The 26,444-nt window shown below is 34.9% G+C and overlaps 2 protein-coding genes across 2 annotated transcripts in view; one reads left to right on the forward strand and one right to left on the reverse strand.

Moving 5' to 3' along the window:
• Positions 1 to 7,175: 7,175 nt before the first annotated feature.
• LOC132563211 (sodium-dependent glucose transporter 1-like) lies at positions 7,176 to 13,616 on the forward strand. The gene is made up of 4 exons (XM_060227965.1): positions 7,176 to 7,227; positions 9,746 to 9,964; positions 10,418 to 10,703; positions 12,050 to 13,616. Exons 2-4 carry the CDS (start codon positions 9,791 to 9,793, stop codon positions 13,243 to 13,245), a joined length of 1,656 nt encoding a protein of 551 aa, XP_060083948.1. The 5' UTR covers positions 7,176 to 7,227; positions 9,746 to 9,790; the 3' UTR covers positions 13,246 to 13,616.
• A 10,114-nt stretch (positions 13,617 to 23,730) lies between these two features.
• Positions 23,731 to 26,444, reverse strand: part of LOC132563205 (MORC family CW-type zinc finger protein 4-like) — a 32,953-nt gene continuing 30,239 nt past the window's right edge. The window contains 3 exon segments of the mRNA XM_060227956.1: positions 23,731 to 24,562; positions 25,930 to 25,970; positions 26,325 to 26,411. Of these exon segments, the coding sequence (XP_060083939.1) occupies positions 23,731 to 24,562; positions 25,930 to 25,970; positions 26,325 to 26,411 (960 nt within the window).

Below are 26,444 nucleotides of genomic sequence, written 5' to 3' on the forward strand. Positions count from 1 at the left end.
GTTTCTTATCGCTAAGGGCAAAAAGTTGATCTTTTACATCTTGTTCAGAAATAACAATATTGTCAAGGACGAGATGAGTGTAAGATAAAACTGGAGGTAGAGGCTCAAGATCTACAGAGGAGGTAGAGATAGAAGTAAAATAGGTATTCAAACATTCAGCTTTTGCAAAAGGATGACTAATATATGAACCATTATCATTTAAAGGTGGTAGAGAAACTGATTTATTATTAGTTTTGAATACTGAATTGGCAATCTTCCACCACTTACTTGGGGGAAGGGTTTTATCGCTTAAACTTTTCTCTAGATTTTCATAATAAGTTTTCTTTGCTTTTCTAATTAAGTCAATTACTTCATTTCTTTTTAATCTATAAGTTTCCCAGTGATGTTGAGATGAACTAGATCGAGCTTTTTTATGAATATGGTTACGCTGTCTCATTTTCAATTTAATCTCTCTATTCATCCAGGGTTTATCATTGGGACGGATAGTAATCTATTTAACCGGAACAAAACGACAAATCAAATCCTTTATACAATCAGTAAGATAATGGTTCAGCTCTTCCACAGATAAAGTACTAGATACTGTATTCCAATCAATTGATGCCAACTCAGTATTCATACTCTCAATATCAGCTTCTTGAAAAATATATATTTCACTGATATAAGATTTACACTTAAATGTTGAATAAAGAACATCAAAAGATATGACTGAGTGGTCACTACAAATTGGAGGATAAACAGAAGTGTTTTGGATAATGTTAGTATTATTTGTTAGAACAACATCCAGTAAAGTGGAAGTAGTTGGTGTTATTCTTGTAGGTTCAGTTACCAAATTAGTAAGGTTATGTTTCAATAGTAAATGATTAAGGTGAGGATTTTGTTCAATATTCAACATATTTACATTAATGTCACCAGTAATTATTATGTTCATGTTAGTTTCAATAACAGTTTCAAACATATTGTCAAGTTTGGACCAATAAGCAATATTTGATTCAGGTCTGTATAAGCAGCCAAGCAAGAAAGTGTGACAGTCAATTTTAATTTCAATCCAAATGATTTCTATATCATTATTTTCTAAGTCTATACGTCTTTTGGAAAGAACAGAATTTTTACAATAAATAATGACACCTCCCCCAGGACCAGTCCTACGGTCACGCCTATGAAAATCTTTAGAATATATATCGATTGATTTTGTTTGGTGACGTCATGGAATCAATTGATTTTGTTTGTTGAGGATATGGTATCAATTGATTTTGTTTGGTGACGTCATGGTATCAATCGATTTTGTTTGGTGACGTCATGGTATCAATTGATTTTGTTTGGTGAGGTTATGGTATCAATTGATTTTGTTTGGTGACGTCATGGTATCAATTGATTTTGTTTAGTGACGTCACGGTAATACTTGGCCTTGTTTGGTGACGTCATGGTATTAATTGAATTTGGTGTCGTCATGGTATTACTTGGCCTTGTTTGGTGGCGTCGAGGTATCAACTGATTTTGTTTGGTGACGTCATGGTATCAATTGATTTTGTTTGGTGACGTCATGGTATCAATTGATTTTGTTTGGCGAGGTTATGGTATCAATTGATTTTGCTTAGTGACGTCACGGTAATACTTGGCCTTGTTTGGTGACGTCATCGTATAAATTGAATTTGGTGTCGTCATGGTATTACTTGGCCTTGTTTGGTGGCGTCGAGGTCTCAATTGATTTTTTTTAGTGAAGTTATGGTATCGATTGATTTTGTTTTATGACGTCACGGAATCAATTGATTTTGTTTGATGACGTCACGGTATCAATTGATTTTGTTTGCTGGCGTTGTGGTTTAGTGATCTGTTGAGTCTATGAGTATTTAACCACTAACCACTGTTTTATCACTGTGTTCACATAAATAAAATCGTCAAAAAGAAAAACATCTTGCTGGAAATCACAAGGTTCTTGTTCATCTACAGTATGTCTCATCACACAAGGACAGAACAAACAACAACATTATGATAAGAAGCAAAGCACATTACATCATTAGCAAATATTAACACGTCACATGATACTTACTAGACACTAGATTGGATATAAGGTATTGTCCATTTAGTGACAGTTCATACTACAGCGACTTCGCCCGAACCATCATTCATATATATGTAAAAAAGTGACAATTGTTGTAACTCCCGACAAGGGAAAACTGAAAATATTTTTTCGCAATTATTTTTTTTATTTAGTTATTTATTATTGTCATATTTATATATATTCTAGAGCTCACAGATAAATCATTTATATCTCAAGAGCAAAAAACCCAAATAAATTTCATTTTTTCTTAAAAAAGTTATTTCAATATTTTACAAATATCACACTTCAAATGAATGAAATTACGTTTTCTTATTTGTTTATATCAGGGACGTATATCATACCTATATGTTTACATCGGTGATTCTAATTTTTGAGGGGTTAAAGATTTTAACGTAACACTAAAAAAAGTGATTAGTTTGATTTCTTTTTGTTCTTGAGATATCAATAATTGTTTACTACAATATTTAACTTGGTTTGGGTCCCAGACCGAGACCGCTTACCGCATACGGACTTTCTACAACGTACAACACTCTTCCGCTGAAAGACCGTAAGGTCGTAATAGTGGACGTAAAACCCAGTAATTAATAATGAGAAAAATCGTTCAAGACATGACAACATCAAAGGACATGTGTGGACACGATCATGGGTACTCCATAGCGCCACAAGCGTAGATCTTCCGATTTCAGCATAGCTATTGACAGGGAAATGTCTACCGAGCCATTTCTACCTATATTTCTGAATTCGTTAGGTTAAGTCCTTGTGGTACCAGGTAAAACCTGAGTGATACTCTATACACTTGGTGGCGCCTATTTTGTCGTCCGCGGTTAGTTCGGGAAAAAGATTTATTATTAATTTTCTAAGGCTCACTAAAGCTTCAAGACGAAACAAACAGTCTTCCTTATGATAACAAAGAATGGTACGAAAACATGACAGTTGGGAAACATTTGTGGTTATATAACAATGCAAGGTTGTCCGCTAAATACAGTTGGGAAACATTTGTGGTTATATAACAATGCAAGGTTGTCCGCTAAATACCAAATCATTCATTCGTACTACAACAGTGATGGTTTCAAAAACAGGAATATGATCACCATCTCAAGTCATAGAAACACAGATTCTGTAGCAAATTATGTCGCTAGTACTGTAGTCCTAAAAGACATGTCAGAGTATCCGAGTCAAAAAAAATGTCAACACTGCACAGAAAACAAAGGGTTGCGGAAGTTCAATGATATGGAAGGTGGTTTGGCTGGTAAAAATGAAATGTCAGTTAACGATTACCCTGATCTCAACATTTCACCTTTGGACTTTCTGGTGTGTGATTAGACCAACAAATGTCTGTGTTCCGGATTCCGCCTGAAAAATTTATTATCTTTATTTCCTCCAAATATGAAGATTTGCAAAGACAACTATATAAACAGCAATAAATTACATAAATTTACACGCGTACACACCAACACGCACATACATATATATACAGTTACAATATGTTTTGATAGTTAATTAGAGGTATTTCACTACTTTCAACACATTTTCAATATATAGGGTTTGGTACTTATATGTACCAGAAAAACAGATTACTGATAATAGTTTTTCAACATTTGACATACATATGAGATAGCGCCTAATCTGAAATGTTCCATTTTCTCTGAAGATAAATCATACTTTAATAGACTGCCTAACAGAGCATTAGTTAATTCGAAATCCGATAAGTTATGTATATGGACACTGAATTGAATATATGACATGTTAATAACATAGCACCATAATTCGTCTCTAATGCATGCATTTGCATCACAATTTAGAACAATATGAGTTATAGAATCATTGTAAAATTTTCCACAAACATGACACAATTCCGTATTGGTAGACCTGCGAGAGGTTACACACCATCTTAAAATACAGTGTATAGATCTAGAGTACTGAGGATATTTTGCAGCAAGTTTCCATAAGCAATGTGCTGCAAAATATCCTCAGTACTCTAGATCTATACACTGTATTTTAAGATGGTGTGTAACCTCTCGCAGGTCTACCAATGTTCCGGATTCCGCCTGAAATAATGTCGATATTCAACAGAAAGCAGAAATGCATAAAGCCAGTTAGGATTAGGATTATTATTATTAGGGAATGGTATATATTAAAGTGTCATAGACACACGTGTCGCTTGTGTGCTTTATCAGATGTACCTGTACAACCATGTGCCGACTTTCTTCCGGACAGTTGGACAGACAGACGAGGTGACATACAGCACTCGGTAGACTCACCTGACCAGTCACGTGACATAATTCTATGCTGATTCGTACACGAGTGAAGTTTTCAACATATGCCATGATACAAATTAAGGAACTAAATAGGTTAGTTGGAGTAACAAATATGAAAACGCTTGTTAGATAAGACTAACAGACATATTTTACAATCATATTTTTTTTACAGATTGTCATGCCGTCATGTTGAAAATTCAGAGAGTACAATATCAAACTAATATGACATATTTGGTATCATGATTTCTAATCTAGCATTTATGACTGGCCTATTGATGTAAAACACAATTACTGAGCAAACTCTAACAAATTGAAAAATATTATGAAATGCTTGCAATTATTTCTAAGATTGAAAGTCTAGATAGTACCAAATTGTGCAATTCAGTAATGAAGTCCAGCAAAAACACCTTACAATGTTGCATTGGATCACCAAATTCAAGGTCTGTATTTACATTTTTATGTGATGTCCGTGATATCAGCGAATGACAAAAAGCTAACAAGTTACATTTTCCCTACTCTACCATAAGCAATGATTGGACAGGGCCTGGTATATTACGCACTTACCGTTAATAGTATTTGGTCACCTTGAAATAAAAGGTCACTGCCAGTGCAAGATACGGACAAAAGGTCGAGTTCCGATAACAGACCTGAAAATGTCTACTTGTTTATTTAATTAGTGTCTAGTACGATTTACCGTACAATGTGTACCCATGTCCATTGTTCTGTGACACTGTAATCAAACTGTCGACTAACCCTATCCTGACACGTGATTTATAGCTTGTGTTGTTTAAAACAACTAACCATATAAGCTCCTAGTTACTTATAGATCTTGACATAAATTTTCATCTAAAACACTAAAGAATTATTTACAATTCTCCAAATTGTAGAATATAAAAAGTGAAATAAAACACAATTTTCCACTATGAAAGTAGCTTAAACGCCATATACATAATGACGGACATCGACGGAAATCAGAATCCATACTCAAATATCGAATCAATTTGATTGTGGTGTCGTTCTATGTGATGATATTCTAACTTCTACTAAATTCACACAAGAATAACTTTTAGGTCATCATTGTAGTATATTATACACGAGATGACGTCTTTACTGGTGGGTCCACGGAGCAGCAGGCGTGTCTCTGGGGAAAATATTCACCAATAGTTTTGGTTTGTATAGTATTTTGTAAAATCAAAAAACGTGAAGAAGGCTAAGAAATAGAATGGATTGGGCGTGTAAATGGTTTATGAAGAGAAAATATCTGGTGTATTGTTTATCTTGCAAACAGAATCATTAAAATGGTCTGCATAGAAAGTACATTAAGGATGTTTCTTATCTAACATATAATATCGTTATGATGGCCCACCAACAGAATATTTATCTTACTTGTAATATCGTTATGACGGCCCACCAACAGAATATTTATCTTACTTGTAATATCGTTATGACGGCCCACCAACAGAATATTTATCTTAAATATAATATTGTTATGACGGCCCACCAACAGAATATTTATCTAACATATAATATCGTTATGATGGCCCACCAACAGAATATTTATCTTACTTGTAATATCGTTATGACGGCCCACCAACAGAATATTTATCTTACTTGTAATATCGTTATGACGGTCCACCAACAAAATATTTATCTAACATATAATATCGTTATGATGGTCCACCAACAGAATATTTATCTTACTTGTAATATCGTTATGACTGCCCACCAACAGAATATTTATCTTACTTGTAATATCGTTATGATGGTCCACCAACAGAATATTTATCTTACTTGTAATATCGTTATGACTGCCCACCAACAGAATATTTATCTTACTTGTAATATCGTTATGACGGTCCACCAACAGAATATTTATCTTACTTGTAATATCGTTATGACGGCCCACCAACAGAATATTTATCTTAAATATAATATTGTTATGACGGCCCACCAACAGAATATTTATCTAACATATAATATCGTTATGATGGCCCACGAACAGAATATTTATCTTACATATAATATCGTCGTTTGTTATCTGTCGTTCCAAGAAAACCGTTAGATTATCAAGAATATGTATGAGATATCAAAATCATATTCTTTAGAGAAAATGTATATGTTTATATCAAATGGGCCTGTAATTACATCCATTTATTTGCATTTATTGAAAATTTCTTAATTATACGCGTTAAGTCTTCCATTAATGCTTAGTGAAAATAAAAATCTTATGTTCAGTTATCTGAAAATCTTCAGTTATAATGAAGACATGTTTGGTAATGAAGAATTCAGTTCCAATAAATCATTTAAAAGAAACCAGCGTTAAGTTATTTTCTGTCTGGTGATAGTTCAATCTTTTTTCAAATCGACCAAAACAAGAAGGAAATTAAATTAAATATAAACTTTTTAGAGTCACGCGGGGGAATAAGTAGGCGTTAACCGCAAAAAAAATCGGGTGTTTATTTGATAATGAACATTATTAATTCATTTAGAGCCACGACAGTTAATGAAGTAAAATGTTGGCAAACTTTAATTTAAGAAATACTTCAAATCGTTATAACAAATCTTTCAAGTTATGTAGAAATAATATAATAATACATTCCACATTATTTTTTTTTTATTTCTCTATATCATACGAAATTTAAAATAATAAGTAACTGAACAGTTCCTTCATCTCAGAAATTATATCTATAAGAAACAATACTTACTAAACGATAGACAACCTGTTTTATCTGCGCATGTCAATATACTAACGTAGAAGACAGCTCGCCTCTGTGGGTAAGAGTCTCGTTGATTTCATACACATACTCGCAAATCCGGACTTTGTCGACCATTGTACGACTTTTATTTTATTAGCTGTGTCAATACATTCGTGTGAGCTGCCTATTGATGAACACGTGTTTTGACATCACAGTGAGTACATGTTTGAAAACGGTATATCGGTCGCATAGAGGTCACCTCATGTCAATTTTAAACTATGCTTTAGTGTCGGTACACCTCTATCTACTTAGTGTGTTGTGTGAACTGTGCTAGTATGTGCTCATGTGCTACACATATTTGTACCGTTAGTGTGATCGTTTGCGGCGTGTGTGCTGATCATAGCCACCAGCCTTCTGCTGTATTCACGATCGAAGGACAACAGACTCGTTATTATTACACTGCAACATCGGACGAACGTAACGTAAGTCGTTTAACAAAGAGCGATAGATTAGTTGTCAAGTATGACGGTTCAGAAATACTTTATTCAGAATTAAATCGCAGTATAACACAGATTTAATTGTCAATTTAATAAACTTCGCTCTTGTTAATTCACCATATACTATAACTGATCCATAAAACAACCATAGATATTTTACTGTCGCATCAGGGCCATAACTCTTATTTTATCAGTTTTCTGCGTACACAAAATGTTTTAGCTATCACACGACAGTGTAGTTGTATATGGGTCACTAGGTTTGTCCTCGCGTCCGTACAAAATACCTGCTGTATATATGCATGTGGTGATATCTACTCTAATCCGGATGATAATCAACCAGATATGAAGGTAGTTACGGTAGAATATTCACGCCATGTTGTAAATCTAGTAAAATTACATTTCTTCCTTCTGGAACATCAGTATCATGATATTAAACTGACATTGCAGAAATCTTTAATGTCTAATTTCTGAGTTTTATAAAATGTTTTTCCAACAAACACCTTTAATGTAATACTTATATCCTTTTTGACATTGTAATATTATGCCTACTGTCATGCAACTCATAAATATTATAGTGTCTCCCATTGCGGCAAACATCAGATTAAATCTCCTTTGTCATAGTGAAATTAGGGAAAATCCACGCAGTCGGGTTTTTCACCACATACCTTTTCACATCCGTTTCGGGAATCGAATCACGAACGCCTAGAGGAAAGGTGAATGTGGTATCACTGTGCCACCCAACCCAAAAGTTTCACGCGATGACAGAAATGATATTAATTATATTGATTATTACCATCTGTGTCAACTGTTTGTGATACTATCGTAATAAACACGTCTTTCATTTTAATCCCACAAGCTGATTATGGTAGGCTGGTCAAATTACGCGTTGCTTGTACGTCATCTGTCTGTCATCTGTCCGTCGTCGGTCCTTAAAAATGCTATGCATAGGTTCTCAAATTTCATACGTAGGTTTCTCTAGGTCTCTAGTTGTGCTCTCTATATTTTGGGACTAGTAAGTAAATAATATGGCGGACATGCGGCCATCTAGGATTTTTACCATGAAACTTTGTTATCGCTGTTTCTTTAGAAGTCCTTGATGGATTTTTCCTGAAACAATATTGCCAATAGGCGGCGATGTAGATTTTCAAAAGGAAAAATTGTTATGGCGATTTCTTAGGAAATTGGGGATCGATTTTTCTCGAATTTATCATGTAACTTACTTTCATTCCCTAGGTGTTCCCTTTTCTATTTTCGGAATGATCAGAAAAACGAAATAATCGACATGCGACCATCTAGTATTTGACCGTATCATCAAGAGCAAAAACAGAGGAAACAGGAAAAAGAAGGGAAAATATCCAGCTTGTAAAGCTTGTAAAACAATGATGTGCGCCAAGATCCCCTCTTAGACCGCTTTTTTTTACACCAAACCTAAACCATGTTTTATTTAATACCAAATTACATACCTATACGACTTGTAATTATCTTTACATTGTTCGGAAAACTGAAACCTAAAACATCGTTTACATTTTTTAAGAGGTCATCATATTCCAGGTGCTCTCATGAATTTATTTTTCATGTGTAATAAGTCTGCCATGAATCGTGATTTGTTACTACTGTTAAACGAGTACTGCAGTAAGTACACGAATAATACAGAATTTTTTTCTGAACAGAATTTATGTAAATATGCGGAATTTGACCTAAATTTCACACTTAAGTAAAAATGTGTTTCATCCTAATCTTTATATGCATTAAAAAAAGAGATGACATATTGTACGCTTGCCCATTTTTGTGTTACGTTACTATTGAATTTTAGTTTGTATAGCATACTATGCAAAGATATGTTTAAACAGCACAGCTATTGTAATTATGATGTGTGACGGTATGTGGTGATTACTTTTTCGATCACCATCACAAGACAAAAACCTGATTATGTGTCACAATTCATCGGAAAAAAACTTTGGATGGGGAAGGACAAGAATCCAAGGGTTTACCCCAACACTGCTTCTTTGTTTAAGATGGTATATATATGGTATGTAAGGCACTGAACATCAACCGTGTTACACTAGTTGTGATATGACGAGTCTTGTCTGCAAATAGCAAGATAGATAAGTTAAGATAATTCGCATACAATTCTAACATCTAACTTCATGTATTGTTCCTTTCGCAAAAATAGAAGCAAATACAGAAAGATCATTTTAGAGCTCTGTATAATTGGAGTAATCTGTCTACTTACAGGAGTGAAAATGGTATGAAGTTCGGTCGTATTTACTTGGATTGAAGATGAGAAGAATTAAATCAGAAGAAGATGTGACAAAGAACCCTGATGATGACGTATGTGATGTGGCTTTCCTCCCATACAAAACTGAGGAGGAAGTTAACAAACCTCAACAAAATCGCGCTTTCACGGAAAAAGTCGTTTACACAGTATTTCTGTGTTCGGCATTTTTCGTTTTTGTAAGTAATCTAGTTAATTATACAGAACGTGTGGCCTCCAGTACTTGGATAAGTGTTAGGTGTTTTTAGTATTTCAACTGACATTGATATATATATTTCCTTGTACTGATGTAGAAAATCTCTGATTTTTAATATCTTCGGTTTTGTATGAATGAAGTTAAAATCTAAATGTTAAATACAAATGTACAAACATCGATGTCGATGGTATATCAGACCTATGAGAGGTTGAAGTGTAAGAGTTACCATAATATGTTACAAAGAACTTGCGAATCGTTAACCAATTATACCTTGTTTAGAAACTCAAACGATTCTGAAGATGTTCACAATTGAACGAGACTTTTATATTATTAAGCGTGATAGCTAATCATCGGCATATATTCCATACAAGACCGTAATTTAGTTCCATGGAGTTATTTACTAAAGATATCTATTGTCACATGTCTTGTGTTACAGGGCTGGACCTATGAACAGATGGGCCCGGCGCTATTGGACCTCCAGTATAACACTGGTGTGACCTTCACCTTGGCCTCCGTGTACATGATGGCAGTCAACATCGCTCATATCGCAGGATCTCTGGGTGTCAGCATGTTGTATGGACGTCTGTCTACCTCTCTCATCCTCGGAGTCAGTATTATGGGCGTTGCGGCGGCTATGGCATTCATTCCTTGGTGCACAGAATTCCTTCCAATGCTGATGGGACACATTGTCCAGGGTCTGTTCGGGGGTTGTGTCGACTCCGGTAAGGGTTCAAAGGTTGCGATGTACATTGAGAAAAAGGTTAATTTTAAATACAGAGGTGGAACAGTTCATACTAGTTGAAACTTTGAGAATTGTGTATAAAGTTTTATTGTGTCTAGTAAGGTAAAATAATTTTTGTGCATTTGGGTAATGATTCGTTACAGCGCAAACTTATTTAGTATCAAAGACTACGGTAATTTTTGGGCCCGGGAAAGGTTTGAGGGTTGTGTAGTTTCGACTTTACACGTGAGTTGTTGTAGAAAAGTGTGGAGTCCTTCAATCCTACTCTTTATTATCATTTGATGTTTTCTTACTAAGTAGCTGCCCGAAGTGCAAGTGAGCTTAAGCAGTGTCAACTTTTTTCTTACAATAGCGTCTTCTCAATAACCAAAAGTAGTACTGATAATAGGCATACAGCATGCTTATATCAATGGCTACCAAGTTTGTTTGAATGAATGGCCTAGACCCATCTTCAAGGTCAATGGGTTCAAATTTATGAAATCTTTCAAACAATTTATTTTAATAACCGAAATACTAGGGTACTGATATTGGGGTTGTCACATGCGGGGATGAAGGGCAACGGAATTTGTTCAAAGAAATGACCTTATGTCCCTGGGGTTAAATATGTTTAAGTCTTCAAACGTCTTCTTTCCAATGTCCAAAAGGCATAGAATACTATTATTGAATTTGTAATATGCTGAGATGAACGACGACCATGTTTGTTGAAATGAATGACTTTGACCTACTTTAAAAAGTTTAGGGGTTAAACTTTGTTAAAATCTTTAAGCAACTTCTTCTCAATAACCAAAAGGTCCAGGATACTGATATTTGGAATGCAGCGTGTGTTGGACGAAGTAATTAGTGACCTTGATCCTTTTTCAAGGTCTTTTTAAGGTCTCTGGGTCAGATGAGCCCAGTTATTCTAAACAAATTCACAATAAACAACAGGCCCATAGTACTGATATTGGGCCTGTGGCACCTTGGGATGAAATGCTACCAAGTTTTTTTTCAAATGAATTATCTTGACTCGTTTTCTAGGCCACGGGGATCAAAATTGTCATGGTCTTCAATATACTTTTTCTGATTAACTGAAAGGCCCAGGTTAATAATATTGAGCTTTTCACGTTCAATGACCTTTACCTACTATCAAGGTTATGTAGGTCAATTATGTTAAGCAATAGGTCCTGGGTCATGGTATTTGTGTAACAACACGTTTGGGAATAGGCTTTCAATTTTGTAGAAATCAATTAAGCTAACCGACAAAGTCTCATGCGTAAGCTGCAAAGCAAGTAGGCGTTTCAGGCCTATTGGACATATTGTTAGTGTATAATTGTCTCTCTGTTTCAGTGGTCCTGGCAGAAATGCTGTCTCTTTGGGGATCCGAATCGGAATCTCCCATGCAAGCTCTCTACTTCAGTTTCGCGTTCGGCGCCATAGTGTCACCTCTCGTTGTCACCCCCTTCTTACAAAGCAAAAACGGAAACGCAACTGAGGACTTTGTTCACCATGGCGACACTGCGCTCGAATCGCATATCGACACTCTTGAAACAATATCAAAACATGAAGAAAATGTTTCTAATGAATCGATACACGGACTTACCTCATCGGTGACAAACATAACTGGTGTTACTCATAATGCATTAGATACTGCTACCCACTTAAGTGAAACAAAAATAGTATCATCATATATTAATTCGACTTGTGTACAGTATGCGAACGTGTCATTAACAAATTGTCATTACGAAGTGTTGCCATCTCAGTATTCCTCAGAACTTTACATTCCTTATAGTATCTCCTCAGGACTCTGTCTACTCGTGTCACTGCCATTCCTGGCATTGTTCATCCTTTCTTTAATCAAGAAATTCAAAGTTTCATATGTCGATGATGAAATTCGCACTACAAAAGCGTTAACAAATAAGCTGAAAATAGTAACACTGCTGGTGACAGGAATTATCTCCGGTATCGACACGGCTATGGAGGACGCATATGGTGATTTTCTTATGGCATTCTGTGTATCACAAATGGGATGGACGAAACAAAATGGCGCCATAGCAACATCGCTTTTTCACGGATCGTTTGCAGTTGGTCGATTTGTTGGTATTTTTCTAGCAATATGCTTCAAACCTTTACAGTTAGTACTATCATACAGTGTTCTTTTAATACTTGTCAATGGAATGTTTATCGTTGGCGGGTTACACGGATGGGAGAAAGTTGTATGGATATGTAGTGTACTAGCTGGTATTGGAATGTCAGTAATCTCGCCTTCTATATTTACGCTTACCGAGGAATCGTTTTTCCCCGTGACAGGGAGAGTAGCATCGTATTACGTCATTACCGCGTGCCTGGGTTCGGCATTCAACTCCTTCCTGATAGGATACCTAATGGATACTTGGTCCTATATGTCTATGTTTTACGTTCTGTGTGTAGAAGGATTTATCATCTTTTTCATGGCATTAATGTGTTACGTTTTACTGCGTATGTTCTATAAAGAAGAAATACAATGTCCGACTATTGAAGATATTGATACAGACGATGGTTTGTAATCTCTGTCAGGAGGATGGATTATAGATGGCATGTAAATTTTTTTTTGTTTTTTGTTTGTTTTTTGATAACGCACGGGTTGATAAAAAAGAAAGATAAAAAAACAAAAAAACTTTTTTTTTTGTATTAGTCGCATTTTATAGTCAAATGGTCAAAGTATGTTACATATTTTAGAATAAAAAGCAGAAGATAATTTACATATACACAAACCTAAGGTACATAAAACGCCTGTAATGACTTTTAACCGATTAAAATAAATATGAAACGATTACTTTGTGCTGTCATTTGTAGACTTAAGTTATAAATTTCCATGAGAAAGTTTCGAAAGCCTATTCAAAATCTAGTATTAATAACATCTCTGAAATATCTTTATCTTCAGCACACTGCATAATATCATAAATTTATCTTGTATTTTCACAAATAGATCAGCCTGAAATAAATCCTGTTTGATCTTCAGTTATTTATTTATCTAACACTGTTTTTATTCTACCTGCTATTGACCCGGAAGCTATCTTATAAACTATATTTAAAAATGATTTGGGTCGCCAGTTTTTAAGTATGGTCTTGGTTTATCTCCCTTGGGAAAACATGTAATGATACCTTGTCACTGAATTACTTATAGTTAGCCTTTGTCATACACACGATCAATAGATCGAACCATAAGTATACCTAGCTGTTTCCAAAAATATTCAAAAATTCTACACTAAAACCATCAGAGTCTGGACTTTTATTGTTTATCATGCCTTTTCATGTTTTTGCAGCTTCTAATATCAGCAACCCTTCTAATTTTTCAGACTGTGTATTATTTAATTTGGGAGCATCACATGCAACAAGATATTTGATTAGATCCACATCATAAATTTATCATAGGTATCGTCATATAACTTTTCATAAAGGGAATGAACTTCCTCTAGTATTTCATCTTGATTGATGATAATCATATTCCGTTTCTCTATCTTTGGTATTATTTTAGACGTAAAGTGCCTATTCTCTAAATTATTAAAAAAAAATATGTAGTTGGTTTTTCCCCTTCTTCTTGCCAATTTGCCCTTGATCTTATAATACTGCCAATAACTTTTCTTAACCTGATTTTCTATAATTCCCATTTTTTCCTATCTAATTCTTCTATGTCCATATTTGCCCTCCCCTCAATTACATCTATTTCTGCCTTCAAGGTATGTTCCTTTTTGTCTTGCCTGTTTCTTTCTCTAAGCTGAGTATGATACACTTTTCTCCCTAATTTCCATTTAAAGTGGTTTTTTTTAAAGCAGCTGATCGTCAATAATGAAAGTAAAATCTAAAACTGGAATGTCTGCTATGTTGTTAATTTCATACACAGGTACAGAATATTAAATCTTTACATCTATAATTGTTTGCATTGCCATTTCAAAAATGTTGTATCATATCAAAAACATGAGTTGAATTTCCATAATCATTTCCTTCGTCTAAATTCATTTTATTTCAAAACAATGATAGGAAAGGAGTAATCAGACCTGTGTTGTAATCAACTAGCTCGTATGTTGAAAATGCATTATTAATTTTTACCTCATCAGAAGTATCTGTAAACTACCTCAAGTCAATGTTCGTGCGACACGAAATTCTAGAAACGGTAGTGTCGGACAACGGCTCTGAATACGTCAACCTATCGTCGCTGCAGTTATCTATGTAAGGGTTTTACGAAGGTGCAGACAAAAGGTGCGACTTTCAGGAGACCTAACAGGACAGCCCATCACATTATGGTACTGATATTGTGTACAGTTGTTCAGGAGAATCTATGGCCAGGCTCAGACAAAATTGTTGCTCGGAGTAAATAAGCCAGATGGCCCGGTTACACCTTCAACAATATCAAACTGGATAGCAAACATTATTAAGGAATCATATAGGCAAAATGGCCGTTTCTGCAACGGAAATGGACATTCCACAAGGCTATATAACCAATATGGGCTCATGGACAAGCATTATTTCTTGTCACCAATATGGTGTAATTTAACCAACACAACAGATGAGATAAACCACAACGGACAATATTTTTACATTTATTGCATTTTACAGTGATAGTTATGCAAAATAAACAGAATGATGTACATGCACGTGATTTTCTCTCACGACTGACTCACGCTCTTACTAATAAAGTATCACAGTGGAAAGGCCTTAAATATATAACAATTACTAAACCCTTCTGTATCCCAAAGAGTTCATATGAGCTCCACCAGTAACTGTTACGATAGTGAACACAATAATGTAGATACAGTTCTCCTAACTTCCCTGTGAAGCATTGAGATGAACTCTGTTCTGTTCCGTAGTGACGAATGCATGAAACCAATTTCACCTGACAGATGTTTAGTCGCTTAATGGCACAGTTCCTCAAACAAGCACAATCAGGCATGTTAACCTCACGGAAGCTTCGTCATGAATATGATCGTCTATGACCATAACACACAGCTGGACCTCCATAGTGTTCATGAAAATGGCGTATAATGGACATGGGCAGGGATATGCAGCTACAAGAAACAAATAGTAATCCCTATAAGAGTATGTCCTGAGCATTATAAACAATAAATAATTATAATATAACTCTATTTATTCAATACGAGCATTTTATACACCATAGCAATACTCATCACTGCATTCGAAATCAGATACGCGCACCTGTTAGCTCAAAACTGCCAATACCCCGCTATGTACATGTTTGTACGCCTATACACATTTAATTGTTCATATACACAACATATACTACTCACAATTTGATAGGGATCACTTTCTTATTTAATGTGTAACGGTATCTATTTTAAGAATATATTTTACAGTTCAATTTATACATATTTCGGCATTATAAAATGAAGATTTAACAACACCAAGCGAAGAATAACAGTATTAATTTGCTTCAATGCTCATTGTACACAGATACCCCGAAAATCGCAAATTACGACAAAAGGGGCGAAAAATTAAGTCCTACGAAACAGTGTCGTTCAGCGAAAAATACAGTGTTAGTATCGAGTATAACGTCCTCGAGCATCAATTACGCTCTGGCAGCGGCGGCGTATGCTTCTGATCAAGTCTCGAATCCGGTTTTGGGGAATACTTGTCCATTCAGCGACGAGAGCTGCTTGAAGTTCCTGAAGCGTTCTAGGTTGGATGTTTCTCGCCGAAACAGCGTTCTGAAGCATGTCCCACACGTGTTCTGTAGGACTGAGATCTGGAGATCGGGCTGGCCAGTCCAGCACCAGCATAAGGCCTGACGTACACGTCCAGGACTTCGTCACAGTACCTCTGTGCAGTCAAACTGCCATTAAGGAACACATGATCGGTCTTGCCTTGCATGCTAATGCCACCCCAAACCATAACAGATCCGACACCGTATCGGTCATGTTGGGAAACGTTAGCGGCATGGAACCTCTCATTTGGTAGTCGCAACACCATGGCACGTCGGTCAGTGAAATCTAAGCAAAATCTAGACTCGTCTGTAAAAAGTACGGGGGACCAGTCATGTAGGTTCCAATTTACATGATCACGAACCCAAGCAAGTATAGCTTGAACATGTCGTAACGTCAAAGGAATTCTCACAGCAGGTCTGCGCGACCTTAAACCAGCATCATGAAGTCTATTTCTCACAGTTTGTGTGGAGATACGAGTTCCGATGGCATTCTGGAAGTCATTACGTAGTGACGTAGCGTTGATGACCTACCAGACTGGATCATACCAATGCCCCTGTCCATATCTGAAGTGCTTAGACGTCTTCTAGCCTGCTGTCGGGGCATTTTGAAACCATTAAAATTCAAAATGTTAAGCAAAAAGCGAGATATTCTGCCACAAACGTATTGATGACAATCTGCACGTAGGAGCCTCGTGCGTGTACACGTGAAGTGTAGACGTTACGGGTGACTGACCACATAAACACCCGATACACATAGACCTCGGTACAGATATAAACCAACAAATATAAGGAATACGTATAATTTTATTTTAAAAGAAAATTTTGCTAATTATTAGGTGTGATCGCTATCAAATTGTGAGTAGTATATCACCGAAATAATTCCAACTAAGCGTGACTGTATTCCACGCTCCTGATCGTCTGCTTGATATCATAAATACGTTTACCCATCAATATATCTGCCCGTGTACCTTCTCGTCGTGTATCACACACGCGCGAATACCTTTTAAAAGTTAGGCGCGAGAAATGGGCTTGTAATTGAAATGATGAAATAACATAAATCATACTTACAACAAATCTACATATACGCTTACAACAGGTATGTTACATATGTACATGTAGTATATCATATAAAATTCACCTTCAACCAGTTATGAGGCAAACTTACCTCCTCTGAACCATTGATGAGCTAGAGATGCGTTCCCTTCTCTTTTCTCAAGGAACAGGAGAATGTCCTCGGCTAGGATGTCCTGAAATTCCCTGAGGAATTTTCATACGAGATATTTTCAAGGAGATATTAGCTGAGGAAAATCTGGGCTTGAGGAAATCTGAAATTGAGATATTTCATACAAGTGGGGCCAGGATATACAGGGAGACCATGAGGGCGAAGTGAGTATCTACGGAATGTGTCATTGTAAAGATCTGAAATGTTCACGTGGAAAATTAGGAGGATCGTAATATACAGCAATAATAAACATATTAAGATAATCTTTATGAAGCATTTAAGAGGTAATTTTCACATCAGTACACAGTAAAGATGCGACATTTTGAATCATTGACTGTTGGCTGAAAGAGCATTAAACAAATTATCAAATACAACGACAACTTGCAGGAAATTTTGATAAAGCAGAATCTGAGCAATGGCCTTACCAACATCACAGACACAGTGTTTGAATTCTTCTTTCTTACAGCTAAAACGTTCTAGGAAGTTTGGTAGTAAGGTTTTGATGTTTGTTAAGGAAACACATATGACAACATCTTTTTTCTGAAGTGGAAATAAATCCCTTATAGTCAAAACATTGATACATCAATGTATTGTGTAACATCCTTTGATGTGATGTAAAGAAAGGTCTACATACAGCTGTAGATATCACTACTGCTGTTGTTGAGACTTTTCAGGAAGTTGTAAATTCCTACTGCTGTATCACTGACAAGAATTAGAGAGGGTTGGTAAACTTTGTAGGAAGTATTTGTCAATGTCTATGAAATTGGGTGAGTTAGTACACAATTATCTTGTCTACAGGTATTAAAGACATTCAAGAAATGTGTACAATATGTGAGTAAAACCAAACTCCACCAGCAGCAGTAAGAACATTTCGAGTGATATTGCTGATGGTACTACCTCTGTTATTCTGTAAGTGATCGTTGGCGGCATAGAAACTGTGGAGGTATCCAGGTCCCAGAATCTTGAGCGATATTCTCCAGGGAAGGAGCAGATTGAACTTGCCCAAGGTGTTTGAAGTATAAATGTGTAAACTAACTTCAAAGAAATTTGACTTTTTTGTCTGATTTTATTTGACAGAATTGCATTGAAATAGATTTTATTAACTCACCATCATTACATTATGGACTGTTAAGTTTGTATGTCAATGTATGTGTCCTTAATCAATTCTGTTGGTAACTCTTTCTTCGTAAGCTTCGGATTATAACATATGTAAATTAGGTTCTCCTTGACCCTCACAGTTTTCTAAAGGTGCACCATGAGCAGGGGAAAGTGGAAAGATTTTTCTTTTCCAATTTTATATGTAGGTTTCTCTTATCTTCATTTGCGAACAAATATTATGAATGTAAAACGAAATTAATTTTATATTTCACTCAAGGAACAGATATATATAAGAGCAGTTTGAAATATTAATATATTTGATAGGCAATTAAACTTACCATAATCTTTAATTTTTGACAGATGACGATAAGGAAGTGATTCCTGTTTGGACTTCCTCCCGGCAGCGTTACTTTTTGTGTCGCCTGCAGAGCTGACGGACACTTAGGGATTACTTTGTCCGTCGTCATGCGTCGTCGTCGTCGTCGTCGTCGTCCGTACGAAAGCTTTCCGGACTTTTTTCTGTAATGCTTTGAGTTATCAAAATGAAATTTGGCTTATGGCTTTTTTGTTGCAAGGGTACAGATTAAGTTCGATTCCCGACTGTCTGTGACCTTTTTTGGCAGAGTTATGCCCCTTTAAACTTAGAAAATTTCTCAGGAATATTGCTTTGCGCAGTTTTCCCTTTATGCTTCAAGTTATAGAAATGAAATTTGGTATTACAACTTTATGGTTGATCGATGCGCATCCAGTTCAATTTCTGGGTGGACCGTGACACTTTATGCAGGCGACACATACAGTTCCGGGGAACTTTTTTCTTGCAGCCACAATATATTACCTCATAAATTGCCCGTCATTTTGATACCGCGACAACTGGTCGAAAATAGTCAATCTCTACCAGTTATTGTTTTGTTGGATATTCGCACCATGCATAGCTACTGCTTCCAGCTTATCAGCATTGCAGTAGGGCAACTAATTGGTCTGTGAGGTGAGTCGTCATCTACAGAACAGTATATTCATGGTATGATCTGGTGTAGTCGGATTGGTCCCGAATTTTGGTCTTGACTGGTGCGTTATGATCTAGTCCCGTTGATCTGGTCATTTTTCTTCTTCTTTTTTTATGGATATAATATTGAGCAAAGAATATCAGTATATTTAGTTTCATGCTGGTAAGGAGCTGCGCTAGTCGGGCAATGTAACAATGAAAGTACTCCATCCAGCTGTGCAGTCATTGTCCACATTACTAGTATCAATTAATGAAAAAAATGATATGGTATGTTTACTCTAATGTGGACATGCCGGCAGCAGGGATAAGTAAACATTTTAATGAAGCATGCATCATCTTATTTCTCAAACATTTTGCTTGTAGGTCCTGATAACATTAAGTATAAATTGAATGAAGCTCATTTAGAATACCAGAATAAGAGTCCAAGTGACATAAATATCTTGCAATTGAAGTTAATGGATGTTGAAAAGAATTCTTGCCAACAACACTGACAGTTATATAAAACAAATTCTAGCGTACAGCTGAAAATATCTATTCATCTACCTCTTTTCTATTATTCACTTAATCCTGGTTCAGATGCTTAGCAATTTTATTGGGTATATATTGCTTGAATGTTAAATATAAATGTATATGTATGAATGTGTGTTGGAAGAGTGAGTGTGCACACAAGAAACGTGTGATTTTGTGTTTGTAATCACATGTACCATTTCGCCCATTTGATGTAATTTTGTTATAAATATCAATTAGATTCAAACAGCCATTTAAGTTTACATTAACCAGATACAGATAAACCAGCTTTTTGATAGAATCATGGCTAAGGTAAGCAATATGATTTCATGTTTTATATCTTTTGTTCGCAGGTGTATCAGTTTGTAAGCTAATAATTGAAACAATATATAATAAATGTTTATATTTTCATAATAATAGTTTAAAAATCAGTTATATTTAACTTCTTTACTGAACACACAATTGAAAACGAGAGTCTAATTGATCAATGTTATTCAGATGTCAAATTGCCACATGACCTTATGATTACGCGCAAAATCTTATATCTACCAAAACACTATTTCTTTTTCTGTTCGGATATAAACTCATATATCACCTGCAGTCTTGACATAAATGGTCCATCGATGCTTTCACTGTTGCATTCTTACCTATCGAATTAGAAAATTAGAGACATTGCCTTTCTTTTAAGATCGTTTTGCATTTTACCAGTACCGATTTATTAAGTTTCGCTAAAGTTCAAACACATGGATTTGTTGCATCAGCCGCACTCGTATGTTGGTGTGTGTTAGCATTAACTGCTTGCTTTGCTGCAAAATTCCTGTGATGTACCAGTGTGTAAAGATATCACAGGTGTAATACACGTTATGTAGACGATGACCGCAATGACTCACAACTGAGTTGAGTAAATTCAATGTTCAATATTATATCAAGTAACATGTTTTATCTTATAATTTTATAACAATGATTTTGATTGATTGATATCCACTTCGCAATACTATATCCATTGGATGAAAATGGAAGAAAAATTACAACAATCAATGATACCAAGTAAAGTGAGCGTACTTAAGATATTTATGAATTAATAATAAAAATAATGAAATTATACCAGACAACAAAATTGGGACCAGACCGATCAGAGCAAACTAGACTAGCCCAATATTTGGGACCACAAAAAGTGGGACCAGACCATACAAAAAATTTGGAATCCAAGAATAATGAGATTAATATAATTTATTATACTATACTGTGTCATGTGTGGTTAACATTATATTAAGAAAATAACACAATATTACAATGCATTATATATTTTATATACTATACTACATACTACGATAACATTCTTATCAAATAATATACCACATCTCATCATAACAATGTCAAAATCATGAAAGTGAAAGTGCTAAAATACAAAGCTGCCAATTACACTTTTTAGAAATTCTTAATATGGCGATTATCAATAAGTGCTTAAAAAGTGATAATGCGTCAACATGTCCAAATAATTTCGTTTGTACTGTTATGTCATATCATCCTTATGTTAGCTAATACCACATGCTATGTAAGTTACATCATATCAAGAAGGATATATATTACTAAATATTATTCAGTTCACAAAGTTTTTTCAGTCATTTTAAACATTGTTGGAGTACATTTGGCCCTATGTTATTATATCTCTTTAGATGTTTTTTCTTTACTGGAAAAGCGCTAGATACAACTACCTAGGGGTTTTCTCATGAAACTTGTACACATACACATGCTAGACATATAAAATACAATTATACTCTTTGTTATTCGATTCGATTCAATTAGTAATTACTTGAATACTCATGATCAGAAAGTACTTCATAACTTCCTGATTACGGATGAAGGATCTTTCTACTTGAAGATCGGCAATAGCTAATCTTATTTCGTGGCAAATATAAAATTTAACTGGTTGGATAAAATTACCTCGTAAGGGAATTCAAATTTAAATCGTGTTGCTTTAAACATTTTTTGACGGAAACAAGTTTCAGTTGTGTATAAATAGATGTACTCAATTTGATGTGTTTAAAAAATATATATATGCTTACGATTCATTTTAAGTTACATTTAATGAAAGGATCCCATCAGGGACATATGTGTATTCAGAATTGAAATTTATTTAGCAATCGACAATATATTGCAATAACTGTTTAAATAGATGTATTTTTACAAGTCTTTGTGACTAAGTTATGCATTGAACATGCTATCTTAACATATGAATTATCTCTGTTCTGTGATTAACTTAGTTCCCAGATGAACCCACATTTGAAAACTAACAAGATATTACCGACCAATTAAAGACGTCGCTCTGCTGGAGGTAAGGGGTAGAAAATAGGATAATTTCATTCATTGACTGTAGGACAGAGAAAAGTCTCGTGTTAAACAGTCGAGAATTTTTCCTCCAGTAGAGATTTCTCTGTCTCACCCTCAAACTAGGAAAAAATCTTATTGGTCTCATATGTAAGAAAGAGTATGGTCTTTTTTAACGAATTTATATTAATCGTAAAGGCATCATCGGTTATATAACAAAGCTCCTTTCAGTATTTAAATTTCGAGATTCATCGAAAATGTTTAAAACTCATTCAGCGGATTGTCTTAACCCCGCCATGCCGAAGCAGATGTTTAAAATATTCAGTTTATAGATAAACTTTTATAACTTAAGAATGCCGAGGTCCCTTTCTTAATAAGGTCTTCGAATTAATGAGAAATAATAACTTGTATACATCAATGCCTTTTATAGATTTCTCCGATTAGATTACAAATCTAAATATCCTGAAACAAAAATGAATGTTGACTTCCTCTTTTGTTTGCTTAGTGTCAGCTTAGATCATATAAGAGGACAGAATAATCCCTTGATTGCAAATAAGTGATACTTAATCCTGCTTTTCTTAATCCTTAATTCATGTTTCGTTAGATAGAATAAAAAATACAATATACAAATAAAAGTACAAAAATAATTCGTGTACGATATAATCTTTGCTCTTGACATCGTGAAGTAAAACGTTTAGTTGACACTAAATATTTATAAGAATCTCCAATTCCGTCTTACAAGAAAAAAAGATATCGTATGGGTCTTCATTGTAAATCAAATATAACTATCTACAAATGCGACAAAATTATTAAGAAAACACTTCCCAATTTCTGCTTTGGCTAATGAATTGATATTACCTGCAAAGCGTGTTTTTAACTGCGATATTATAGTATATTACCAAAGAGGCACATTTCGCAGGTGCGCAGATCTGCGGCTACCTCATTTCATGAAAATTTGTGATAGACAAATTGAAAAATAATCATTCACGAACTTAAATGAATCTAAATTAATCAACCTTCGTAAAAAATTGCGCTATACAAACATCAGGAAAATTTCAAAATATCTATACAATCTAAGCTATCCAGTTATAAACTACCTAAATCATTCATTCTATCAACTCTGTGTAAATAATTATGTCAACTCCATGCACATATTCGATCAGATGGAAAAAAGTCTAAAGCCGAATGATTTCCGAAACTATTTCTTCGACTTCCTCCTCTCCACCAATACTGTTGCCAGTACATTCATTTGTTCGCAAGAATGTATAAACATTCCTCCGAAATGTGACTAAGCGCTTTTCCAAACTGTTTGCTTTGGTTTCTGCCTCCCGAAGTCTGTCGCAAGTCAGTTTCCATTTTCCATCTGCTTCTCTTTCTTTTCTGTTAACCTCTTCAATTCTTTTCTCAGTTTCTTTCAATTTCTTTTCTGCCTCTTTTACCTTTGTATCTGCAAAATCAACCACCTTTTTCTCAGCTAACAATGCATTCTGAGTTGCCTCGTTGAATTTTCTTTCAGCGTCAACTGCTCTCTTTTCTTCACGCGCTATTTTCGTACGCAATTCCTCATCCATTTGCATACACTCTCTATTACACATTCGGATAACTTCTTTTGTTTGCGTTTTGGCATCTTCCATCTTTCTCTCAGAAAGACTCCTCTTTCTGTTAGCCTCTTCCATATTCATATTTGACATGACTTCTTTTAGAGACCTTTCGGCATCTGATGCTCTCCTCTTTTCACTCTCTATATTCTTACGCAGTTCCTCCTCTGTCTGCATACATTCTCTACTACATATTCGGGCCATTTCCTTGGTTTGAGTTTCAACATCACAAAAATGATTTAGTGTTGAAGATTGTTCCTTCTGTTGTTCCTCCTCTTGTTCGTCCTGTGATGTAGCCTGATTCGTGATGTTTGATCTCAAACACTTGCTTTTGGAAGACAATCGCTGTCGTTTAGGTAAGGCATTGTCATCGTCGATTTCGTTATTGCTTCCTTCATTGTGGTGAGTGCTAACAAACGAAAGTTACATCAAATTCAAATATCAAATACTAACAAAGAAGTTAGTTCAGTTACATTAGAGAGTATAATTTCTTTGGTGCAACAACTCATACATGCAAAAACTCAATTCTGCGATTACGGATCTATTTCTTTACATAAGCAGATGAGGGTATCGCTGATTCAGATCAAATATAAATACTGCGTGAAAGAAAAGATGATTACTTATGTAAATATAACGGATCAAAATTAGCTAATATACAAGATTCTAAAAAGCAAGTGGAGTTTTCTTATGTTGTGTATGAATGTACACTTCATCAATATAAGCAGAGAAACGATAAACTAAGTTGAAATGTCGTTTAAATACGTGAATACATAGGAATTGATGAGATAGCATATATATATGATCGCATTTATATTGTCTGCAATCTATTTTTTTTCTGAAAATTTCATTATTGCCTTTATATGATACTTAAAAATTAATATAAAAATTATTTTCGTGTAAGAGAATCGAAACTACGTCCATCATCTCCGTGAAAAGTTGTCATACCTAAAATGTGCCTAAAATTCAAACATTTTTCATGTATTAAAATACATATTTTGCGATATTTTGATATATGCTTTATATCATAATTTTGAGCAGTTTCTACATATTCTAAGAAAATATCATTTAATAGTGTTAACTTTTGTTTTTACGAAATAGTAATGCTGTGGTACACCCATGGTTCTTGACACTAATAATGTCATATCACAGGCCCTTGGGACCTAGCATTTTTTAAACGTATTTCATGGGTTGTTCCTAAAAAACGTTCATTCCTAGTTTTCATACATTTGAAAATAATAAATTAATGTCAAGTACATGTGTATATTCTGAACAGTTTCAATATTTGAATGAGTTAAAACGTTGCGTACAGGTTATAGATATTTGGGGTTTAAAAGTCCACTAGTAGTATCTACCAACTGCAATCTCGAAGGTTAAGCCAAAGACACACAGTTAAGAAAAAGAAAATGTTGAGCCAAGTAATGAATTCAACTGTACATCATTTACTAATGCAGAGGGCTTAAATTTTGAAACCTTGGAGACAAAAAATGTTCCTTATTTTATTGATTGTATTTTTCGGCACGTGCACTTCTCGATCTCTTCTTTTAAAATTATTGTGATCGATTCTGATTTTCCTCACCCGCTTTATAGACTCCAGCAATTTCGCCCTTATCGTTACATATACATTTTTAGAGGATAAAACAAATATATGATGTAGTGTATTCATAACCATACCATAAAATGTATTTAATTCCTAATTTGTTTTGAAGGTGCTATGTACTTTTGTGTCTCTTGTACAATTTTCAACAAACGTGCGTGTTACTTAGAAGAGTAACATACCTTGCAGCAGGAAGCAAAATAGATGACCAGTCCAGAAAATACTACGAATAAAAATTCGCATTTTAGTAATGATGCTACCTTCATGGAGACATACTATTAGCATTGATAAACATATTGACGAACCTAAAATTAGAGTTCAATTTTAGCACTGCTATAAACTTCACATCAATGTAACATCCAGCTTAGACTATTTCAAAACTTAAGTCATTGCTAACGTTCAGTCCAACTTTGTTGTGGTATTCACAAGATGAGTTAAAATAAAGTTAAGGTCAGAGTGTTATTCTCTTGCTTATCTTTCCTACAGTATCTGATGAAACGAACAAATACATAGTGCTATTAGACCTTTAAATCTGAATACTTTTGAGATAACATATTAAGATAATTATATTTCTTACCTCTAAATTCATAGACGTCATGTTCTCATTAGCATTCCGTTTTCTATTGACTTTCTTCCCAGGTTTCCCGTTACTTGTTCCTGGTGTCTGTAAACCATGCAATAAATAAAGCAATGCGGA

The sequence above is a fragment of the Ylistrum balloti genome, unplaced genomic scaffold, assembly GCF_031769215.1.
Source record: "Ylistrum balloti isolate Yb309-2 unplaced genomic scaffold, AGI_CSIRO_Ybal_v1 Utg371640, whole genome shotgun sequence".
NCBI classification, from domain to species: domain Eukaryota; kingdom Metazoa; phylum Mollusca; class Bivalvia; order Pectinida; family Pectinidae; genus Ylistrum; species Ylistrum balloti.

Coding starts and splice junctions, on each gene's coding strand:
- LOC132563211 (XM_060227965.1), top strand. CDS start 9,791: ATGAGAAGAATTAAATCAGAAGAAGATGTGACAAAGAACCCTGATGAT. Junction 9,965..10,417: donor GTTCGGCATTTTTCGTTTTT/GTAAGTAATCTA, acceptor CTTGTGTTACAG/GGCTGGACCTATGAACAGAT. Junction 10,704..12,049: donor CGGGGGTTGTGTCGACTCCG/GTAAGGGTTCAA, acceptor TCTCTGTTTCAG/TGGTCCTGGCAGAAATGCTG.